General features: G+C 45.3%; 2 protein-coding genes across 4 annotated transcripts in view; one reads left to right on the forward strand and one right to left on the reverse strand.

Moving 5' to 3' along the window:
- The window catches only part of LOC125954772 (probable methyltransferase TARBP1), a 321,619-nt gene that overhangs the window by 309,774 nt on the left and 1,845 nt on the right, over positions 1-10,000 (forward strand). The window contains exons 1-3 of one of the 2 annotated variants that reach the window (XM_049685351.1): positions 6,885-7,054; positions 7,119-9,910; positions 9,973-10,000. The exon at positions 9,973-10,000 is cut by the window's right edge and continues 8 nt beyond it. In XM_049685351.1, coding sequence (XP_049541308.1) covers positions 7,233-9,910; positions 9,973-10,000 — 2,706 coding nt within the window. In that variant the 5' untranslated portion in view covers positions 6,885-7,054; positions 7,119-7,232. Of the gene's footprint in view, positions 1-6,884; positions 7,055-7,118; positions 9,911-9,972 lie in introns of those variants that run through there. The other variant, XM_049685352.1, reaches the window with a different exon arrangement.
- Positions 3,374-6,588, reverse strand: LOC125954792 (N-alpha-acetyltransferase 35, NatC auxiliary subunit). 2 transcript variants are annotated; one of them, XM_049685396.1, is made up of 11 exons: positions 6,456-6,588; positions 6,234-6,382; positions 6,018-6,163; positions 5,731-5,954; positions 5,433-5,667; positions 5,308-5,358; positions 5,118-5,238; positions 4,860-5,041; positions 4,590-4,784; positions 3,734-4,516; positions 3,374-3,632 (listed from the first exon to the last, which is right to left on the reverse strand). In XM_049685396.1, the coding sequence occupies exons 1-11, from the start codon at positions 6,491-6,493 to the stop codon at positions 3,489-3,491; spliced, it is 2,268 nt and encodes a 755-aa protein (XP_049541353.1). In that variant the 5' UTR covers positions 6,494-6,588; the 3' UTR covers positions 3,374-3,488. The 2 variants fall into 2 exon arrangements, with proteins under 2 accessions (XP_049541353.1, XP_049541355.1); XM_049685398.1 differs by lacking the exon at positions 5,308-5,358.

The raw sequence follows: 10,000 nt of genomic DNA on the forward strand, positions 1-10,000 counted from the left end.
GATTTATTGAGCCTCTCCTACGACCCACACACCCACAGCAAAAACTCATCTCACTGGATCGATTACAGCGCTCCGGAACCGATTGAACTTTGTCGATTGGTGGCAGCGTTCGGCCCTCGATTTCGCCATTTGCATCCCCGGCTTTTTACGTGCAGACCCAATTCGCAAAAGCTATTTCCGTTAGCATGAAACGATTGGCCCGTACCTTCGGTAGCGGCGCGAACAATGGTCACAACGCCGTGCCCCTGTGTCACGGAACAACGTCTAATTAATTTATCATCATAAATCCATCCTTTCCAGGTTCCGCTAGTGTAGTCGCTCGCTTGCCAGGATGAGGGTCGGGATTCGACCGGCATGGTGGCTGATGGTTGGTGGCTTGTAGGCCTCACTGACCGACGGCGGGGTTGGCTCGCAATGAAATGAAATCCACCGCCCTACAACGACACTCGAAACACCCATTAACGTTTGCACGGGAGGATATTGAAATCTAATTTACTTCCCGTGCGCCAACCAAACACCAAACCCTGGCACATGACGGTGACTCGCGTCATTACACCATCCCATTGGTGGCCTGAAAAACACTAATAAGCTGATGATTTCCATTAATTTATCATCATTGATCCCGCGGTTCCGTGGTGTGGACGCTTACGCTGTACCCTTTGCGCTCGGTGGATGGATAATTATTTTGAATTTTACTTTCGCCAACACGTTCCATGGATTTGGATTTGTTTGATTTGTGGCTAGGTGGTTGCTGGCTGTTTACCCATATCGATTTATTCGTTTGATGAGATTAGTGTGTTTGCTTCATTTTCCACCAACAACCCACTGATCGTGAGGGAAATTTGTTCAAATTCAAACGAGACAATGGTTTAATGGTTTGTGAATGTTCAGTCCATAAATCGGTGAAGGACTCTCAGGAAGGATGACGCGCAATATGATGCGCTAACGTTAGTTAGTCTAGCTTTGGTATAGGCATCGGACTGCCTAACAAAGACTTATATTAACTCATCTAATCCACTTTATTTATTTATTTTTTTGCAGAAATCTGTTGCTATATCTGTTTTTTTTCATCATTTATTGTCATTTAAGAACACTGCATCAACATTTGTTATTCGGTAACTTAAAGCACATTAACGTTTTCGGATTGTTTGATCACGTGCCATTCGGAATGCACTACATTCATCCTACGAGTAACCTTCTGTTATCCAAAAACCCAAAACCAGGTCAGGCCAGTTAGTTTATTTTAATTCGAAACACACAAAACCACAACAAATAACGACTGCCGGCGAATGCGTAACACGAGCTCTTAAGCATTGTCCAAAACTTTGCACCGGCACTCCACCATCAACGCAGCTTGTCGTCGTAACCGATTACGCGAAGTTCAGAAGCGTGAGCGTTAATAGGACATTTTCACTCCCGAGCCACACTCTCTACTACCCCCCAAAAAGCCATGCACAGCCACACACGCACCATTAATGTACGCATATAGGCACGCACGCACGTACGAGCCCGGACGTACCCTAGAGCCGGGAAAGTCGTCCACAGCAAGCAGTATCGTAAAGTGCAACTTTCCCCCCGGCCAGCAAACGACACTTTCGAATGGGCGACGATCAGGGCACAAATTGGTTAGTCGCTTTTGTGGGGCAAAAGTTTTCGTCCCATCCAACCACCGGAAATGATGCCGCTCGAGTCGACAAGTGTTAACGAATGGCAACATAACACAGGGAGCAACTTGGTTGGTGTGAAACTGAACCTCGCAAGAACACTTTACCCAGAGGCCAACGTATACAAATTGTACTAGAATAACGCGCAACACGATGAAGCAGTGGCAGATGGCATCGTACGTCTCGTCTGGTTTTCCGAGCGAAAAATGCGTTTTCAGTCTTCGAACTGGTCTTTCAACTTGTTGCTAAAATGCTCCGGATACGGTCTCCGGCGTGCGTTAAACGGCCCCTGGATTAGTTTAATTAAAATTGCAAAACTAATCCAGCACCACGCTCGCACCATGATATGGTCCCATAAAACTGAAACCGATTACCATGTCGACCAGAATCGTATGGGAATGTACTGCGAAAGTTAATGCATCATTCTCATCCTCATCATCATCAGCATCAGCATTATGCCAAGTATATCCCCAAGGATCCTGGGGAATGTCCGCAGTGTGGAATGCATGGTTATACGTAACGCTCCCCCCTCCGGCGACGCACCTAAGATGTTGGATCCACCGTTGCCAGGCGGGTTAACGGTGCGCAGGGTAGTAGCCGTGTAGGGTAGCCGCTTTACGACAGTATTCGATGCCATCACTCCTTTCGCATCCCATTTGGAGGGAGCGGCTGGTACTCTCAGGTACATGGGATGGCTAATAAAATGATCGACATGCACAAGGATCGCCCTGTGGGAGGGTTGACTGGATGGTTGGCAGGCAAATGGCTGGTCGACCCACAACTTTTGCCCATAACGCTTCGGCTACGGGAGACGGGATCATTTCGCTGATTGAATTATGTGTCCCCCGGTCCCTCGTGCTTATGTTTTTACCGTAAAACCGTGCCCCAGACTCCCTCGCGTCCCACATTCTTTGACCCACATTCTGTGGCGAGCACACACACACACCCGATATACCTCGATTACTATTTTACGAGCAACGGTCCAGCGAGTGTGTGGATCGGAAAGGGAGGGAGGGGGGGGGGGGGGGGGTGCACATTATCAACCCGCATTGTAATGTATTTATTCTGTCACCATTGCTCCCGGCACACACGTACGAAATCGGTAGAACATGCCAAGCGGATGGCCATGTCAGAAGCGAAGGCAAACATTCGAATCCCTGTTCCCGTTCCTGTTCCTGTTATGCTGTGTTATGATGAGTGATAAACGAGACGGCATATTATTGCGACCAGTAGTGCCTTGTTCATGGAGTTGTTCGTTTATAAATTGTAGTAAATTCAGCCAGAATTGCGGCGAGTTATGGCAATCAATGCTTCCAACTAAAACCAGTACTACAACAAATCTCCACATAAAATGCTGAAATCATAAACGAAACCTTAAGAAGGCAGTTTTTTTAACGAAAAATAGTCCGATATCCCATTGAATCGACGTAATGTATAGCACAACGCATTAATCAGGAATCAAAACATTCGTTGAAACGCTTATGGTTTACTTAACTGTCTCCAACTATTCATCCTCATGCCAAGTGTATATGTAAGATCCCTTTTTCGTTTAATTCAACCAGGATGCTGAGTATATGGTACTATAAATACTTTTAAGTAGTATAAATACTTTTACTTACTTTTTTAACATATGTGAACACGTGCGAGCCGTAAGTGTATTTTTACTTAATGAGTCATCAGTTTGTAGGATAGAGAAATGGAAAAAATACAAGTGTTTTATTTTATTCAAGGACACCACACTCCCATATAATTTACATTGTCTCTAGTTTCAATAAATTAAAGAATCACGTATGCCGCAAGGCACCCGTCGCTACAACGTTCTGTCTACTTGCGTTGCTTGATAATCGGGAAGTAACGATGGCAGGAAAAGTCAAACTCGGGAGGCTGCTTTGATTCTCGGCTGTGTCCACTAGCCAACAGGTTCATCATAACAAAATTCATTTTCGCTACCTTTACCACATCCATCCACTGTCGATCGATCAATAGAAAACAAGAAATAGAGATAGAAATTAAACATCACTTCAAACGCTGTGTCGCCCTTTTCTGCGCGGTAACTTCAATGGACGTACCTCTTCGTCCGGATTGGGGAACGTTTCTAACAAGGTACGGGCCTCGTGAAAATGTTTCGCAGCCGCCGCGTACAGCTCCTGGGCCGGAGATTGCAGCATAAACATTTTAAGCTGCCTAAACTCACTGTACGGCATCGGTGGAGGCGTGGTGAGCGAGGCAAACGGAGCGAACCGATGCTCGAAGCGAACCTGCTCGTTGTCGAACATGGGCAGCGGTTCCGGGATGCGGTTTTCCTTGTAGAACCCAGCCAGCGCCTTGTAGTAGCCGCCGCAGAGCGTTTGCATCGCCTGGTTGAAGACGATCTCCTTCGCATCGCCGCGCGACTTGCGCTTTTTCGTTTTCGGTTTCTTTTGGTTCGATTTGGCCGCCTTCAAGTCGGCAATGTACTCCTGCTCGGCCAGAAACGTCTCAGCACGCGTGAGCGCCGAAACGATCCAGCTGAACAGATACTGATACAGATACCAGAAAATGTACAGATACTCGTGCACGCTGTACAGTTCGAGCTCGAGTCCGGCCAGCAGATAGCAAGACATTGCGCGCAAACAGTGATAGAACACCCAGGTTCCGAAGCAGGCCAGATGCTGCCGTGAGCTTTCGATCTTCAGCGAAAGTGAGTGAAGGTAGGCATCGACGCCTTCCGCTTCCTCTTGCATTCGTGCAAAGTTGGACATGATCTCGCCTAGACGATCGCGCTGCCGGGCCCTATTGTATCCGCAAAGCGCAAAGAGCGAGCTGAAAGTGGGCTCATAGTTTTCGAAAAAGTAATTAACGCATTTCACCGCCTGTGGACGAGAGACGAAGGACATTTCGAATCATAATTGTATGCCCGGATTACACCGTTCCGACCAAACGTACGTAAGGATTGTTGTACAATTGACTGTCCGGGAGTAGAACGGGCGGAGCGATGAATGCCCTGGCCGATTCCTTCAGCACCTCCGACAGTGGTTTCACTCCAAACACCTTTAAGTGAACTGGCAAGTAGAGCGTTTGAGGTATGCTTCTCGATAGTAGACAGGGACTATACTTTTTACTGAAATCCATCAGGAAGTTCTGTCGAAAGGAAAAGAATCGGATGAATGCATGGGTGATAACGGCATAAGAGGGTGGCGCTTATGATCCACATACCAGCGCGGCATGGAAGTTGGTGCAATTTACGATCTTGCAACCGTGCTTGATGCGCTGTATCAGCTCACTGAGGTACTGAATGCTCAGATGGCGATCCTTTATCTTGGTGCTACGCGGAAAAGTCGGTGGAAGCAAGCGTTGGTTGACCATCATCGAAAATCCCATTGGATTGGGCGCATCAGCTGGAAAAGGAATCAAGCAAAACATTATGCTACCGGATCTGAGTTTTACGCATAAAGCTAGCGTTCAGGATCTTACATCCTTCCTCTGGTTGCGTTCCCAGCTCGATCGTTTTCTCAATCGTTTGCGCCAGCTCGAGCGCACCATTGAGCGTCTTGACGATATCTATCATTTCGTTCTTGGTTGGAGCTACACTTTGCTGGGAAAACGTAAAGGAAGACCAAAGTTAACCGGAAGCAATCATAATTAGACAGAAAGCCCAAAGTACCAGTGTAATTTCATGCCAAGCTCCACCATGTCCTTGCCACATTGAGGAATTCTGTTGAAAAGCAAGAGAGGTAGTTCTAGGTTTTGCAAGACACTAGCCCCGTACAAGCCGCTGAAACGCCATACCTTGACCGGATAGAGAGACACCATGCTTTGCAGGAACAGTCTGGTAAATCGTATGCGGGCCAACAGAGCATGCAATTCTTCCTTTTCGCGCTCTTCCTCTGCATCTTTGGCCTTCTTGATGAGATCTTCTTCGGCCGCTTTCAACATGCTGAGAGCCTTTGCTTCTGATACGTCGGCGCTCATGTTGTAATCGAAGGAGCTGAGCTGAAAGTCTTCCTCCTCGAACACGTGAGCCCTGAAACGGAAAACGATCGATTTGAAAGCCAACAGCATGCTGTGACGAGACGCTTTCTTTTACCTAAGCGTAATGTTCCGTATGAGATTGATAATCTTCTCTATTGCAATAGCAAACGCTTTGATCGCTTTGCACTCGATTCGATGCGGTTTGTGCAGGTAAAGGCAGGTCAGGACAGTCTGTACCATCGAGTGTCCCTCGAGCCATGATACGGTGCAAGAGTAGACCGCGTCGATGAGACCGATTGCTTCCTTTGGTTCAATGTTTGCCAGTTTCATCACACCTGTCTGAGAACCGTGACAGAGGCGTTACTGTGGAATTCAACTTGAGCTAAGTACAGCAAACCCTACCTCAACAGCGGTGTCGAAGGTGAGTGGCGTCGCTTCACGATTGCAACACATTCCGGCGTCCATCTTCGGGTCCATCATTTCAATAGCGGACATAGCCTCGAGCAATCCGAACATCGAATCATGCACCAGCTCTCCCAGCTCCAGATCTGCAAGAACAAATAGGATATCAGACAGGTCCCTTTTTTCTCTACTCTCCTCATCGTTTCGAAGGCGTACCTTTAACGCAGTCGAAAAAATCCGTCGTTACGTCTTGCCACTGGTACTCGGTAAGCCGATCGAATTCGGCTTTATTGAACCCGGGTGCGGGTGGTTCGCTCTGTTCCCGGCTATCGCTGCGATTTGTCACGGGTTCACCTTCCACCACACTGTGTATTGCAAAAGGGAAAGTATTATTTTGTGTACAGGATGGATTTCTGACCCTAGAATTTGTGTCCTTACGCTGAATTCGAAGGGGTTGCTTCATTTTCTGGTACCATTTTCGAACGTGGACGATGGCAGCAGATGCAAACGACTTGAATTTACTTTTATCCCGCACGAAATAGTTAAAAATTAGGTAAAAGTTAAAAATTCTCACTTTTGCAGCGATTTCCGGACCAAAACAATCAAGAATCCATGCAGCATAAACACTATGGGAAATAGCGGTTTCTTTTAATTTTAAAATTCTTTTTATAGGTGTTTTAATCGTTTTGATTAATTTTTTGATCGACTGTCTTTATTTTTCTTTCTTTTGAACAATAAATAATTTTAAAAAATTACTTGACTGCTACAAGAACTATTATACGAAGTGTTTTGCTGCTGGGGCACATGTTATTATTGTTGTTATTTATTGTTTTGGTCTCCGGCTTCTAGGTTAGAAATCTTCCGTTCAGAAATCGCTGTTAAAAGTGGGAAATAATTCCTTATATTTTATACTATTTCTTCGTTTTTGTTTTTCATTTCTGCCGTATTATTTTCCTCCTTTTATCCCTTTACAACCGTTCGGGTAATCCCAGGGTGTTCAGAAATCTGTGGTGCCGAAAGAAAATCACCGGAAACCGGTAAGTTTTGAGGTTCGTTATTCTGTAAGGATAAGTAGTTTTAACGATTAAATTCTCCTTCCAGTCAGCATTACGGCAAGATCTCCTGCAATTAAGCTTACAGATAGCCTCAGGGTAGCTTACGAAGGCCATATTGGTGTTTATCCTGGGTGAAGAAGCTGAAGACTTCGCGATAAAAATGGGTTACAAGAGTAAATTTGTGCAAGAACTTTGTTCTCTGAACACGGCAATCTACGAGGAGCTACTTCTGTTAGTGCTGAATGAAAATTTGTTCTACAAAAACGTTCACAACCTGCACAAACCCTCGCTCGAAGCTTACGTGTACGCGCTTCTGATGAAGCAGCGTGGAATTTTGCCGGCCAGCGTGTGCGAGATAACCGACAAATTTCAATTGCAGCATCTATTTTCCCTCATCGATGATAACCATTTGCAACTTCGGGAAGAAACTGATACCCTGCGATGGATCTTGAGTGCCCTAACATTACTAGTTTTAGGAGGATTAGATGCCGAGGAGAAACACCAGATATTCGCATTCGCGAAACGGTACGAGCAGGATCTCCACGAATTGCCGCTGTACAACGATGTGCTGCGAACACTGCTACTGCTGGCCAAGGAAAGGCCTACGCTTGAGCCGATTTTTCTGCAGCTCAACGAGAAGAAGATGATCATGCGATTAACTTCGGAATCGAACACGATTCGAATGAAGGTCCTCGCTTGCCTTCAAACGTTGATGCAGTTCAATCCCGCATTCTTCAAGGAGTGGCTGTGGATCTTGCAATACGATTATGAGCGGCTGCAGGTAGAGCAGCGAGTTTTTCTCACATTCCAGCTACTGGACACATTACTACGCCTCGAAGATGGCAGAGAAGAAATAATACAAACGCTAGAATGTGATCAAATTTGGATGATCGTCATGGATGGTCTGCAGTCGAAAGATGCCGTTTGTCGGAAGGAGGCGTTAGCAATTATCCGATACGCCATTAGCTATGCACAGCAATGTGAGACAGAATTAAGCGGCCAGTACTTTAACTGTCCGCGAGATAAGGATCGGTCGGCCGTGCATTTAAATGCCTACCAATCGTTGGCTACAATTCTAGAAGCATTAAATGAAACACAGACTCATCTGATACTACCGGCTCTAGATTTGTCCAGCAAACTTGCACCACTGCACCACGCTTGGAGCAATCTATTGTTGCGGATGGAATTGCTGCATGAAAATCCACGCGTTGTCCAACATGCATTACTGCATTTCTTAAAGCAACGAGTATTTGACGCTAAAGAAGCGGTCTTGGAAAATCTGTTTTTGCAAGCATTCAACCAAGCTACACCATTTGCCACCGTCAGTGATACTATAGCAGATCTAGAGGGATACTACAACAAATCCGAGTCGCTAACTTTCCTACTTAATGCTGCACAGGACATCGAATGGAATTCGGTGCCTTACTATTGCATTGTAAATGTGATACACAATCACTTAGACCTGTTGGAAAAATCCAAAGACGAGACACTGAACATATTCCGGAAATGCATTCAAAAAGCCCGTCACGTGAAGAACCTTTCGCTACGGCTTTCGATTGTACGAGTACTGTTGATAACAACCAATTTCTATATTTGTAATTATTACACCGAACTAGACTGCTCCCAGGTTCTTGCGATTTTGGCTGAAATTAAACCTTTTTACCCATCATTTTCCATTGCTCTGGAACAAATTGCGAATGAAACAGGAATTTCCTTTTCTAATGTCCTCGGAGTAGACTCTCTGCTAAATATGCTGCCTCGAGCTACCACAAAAGACTCATTTATCATACACGAAATAATTGTGAAAGAAGCAGCGGATCTAAACCAAACGCAATGTAAGAAGTTGGCTGAATTCTCTGTGCCACTATTTCTAAGAGCCGTACAACACATTCCATCGGTAGATGAGAATGTTTTGAACGAAGTCGGTGCTGCAATCAAATCAACATTAACTCGCTTAAGAAATGAAATCATACATGCTAAGCCATTAACCAGTGAATGGTTATCCATTCTTCGTGAAATAGTGCCTATGTTGCATTCAACTACCATCGCCACGGACAATCCCTTGGTCAAGTTTGAAGACGATTGGAAGACAATGGTCCTTGAATTGATTGAAAAGACGAATTTAGCTTCCTTTGATTATAATAAACCGGCACTTGCCGGTCAAATCATTCAGTTGGTGCATACTCTAGGTAGCCGTCGCCTTGCTCGAGCCTTCTTTGCATTAGTATCACTGCCAGAATTGCAAAACACATTCCAGCGTCATATCGATGTTGAAAAATCTGTAGGACCTGTGATAGATGAGATTTACGCCATGATTGCAGAAATCTATCTAGTACACGCTAACACGAAAACTGAAGATATCCCCCCATATATCGTGCCGTACGTAATCGATGATGATTGGTCCAGACTTATAAGTCTACTAGATGTCGGTAACGTGAATGTGTTGACTAATGTGATCGAAATACTAGCTGCCATTGGCCATAATGACAACCGATTTGAGATCGTTGATCGTTGTTACAAGGAGATACTTAATTATCGTAAAGCGGATCATTTTATGCCACTATTGGAGCTGTTTGTCAAGATGCTTCTCAAACCGTACACTGGCCCCTCATGCCCATGTAAGCAGGATGAAGGTGTAGATTCTATCCGGATAGCGTACGAAGTTACGAACTATATTCACCAATTCCTTGAGCAAGCCAACACCATCTACGGGTTGGCAAATATTCTGTTCCAGCATATGCTGCAGATTCCCATTCCGATCATTCTAAATTGGGTAGCTTTTGGAAAGATTCTACTGCAAGGAATGATATTTGGTGATGTGCAAAGGCGTGACCAAAGGTAAGTCGCGTGGAAGGGACGATAAAACATAGGAATGGTTAACAATTTTGCCCTTTTCGCAGAATTGAAAGTGAGGCTTTGGAGCATTCT

The sequence above is a fragment of the Anopheles darlingi genome, chromosome 3 (assembly GCF_943734745.1).
Source record: "Anopheles darlingi chromosome 3, idAnoDarlMG_H_01, whole genome shotgun sequence".
NCBI lineage: Eukaryota > Metazoa > Arthropoda > Insecta > Diptera > Culicidae > Anopheles > Anopheles darlingi.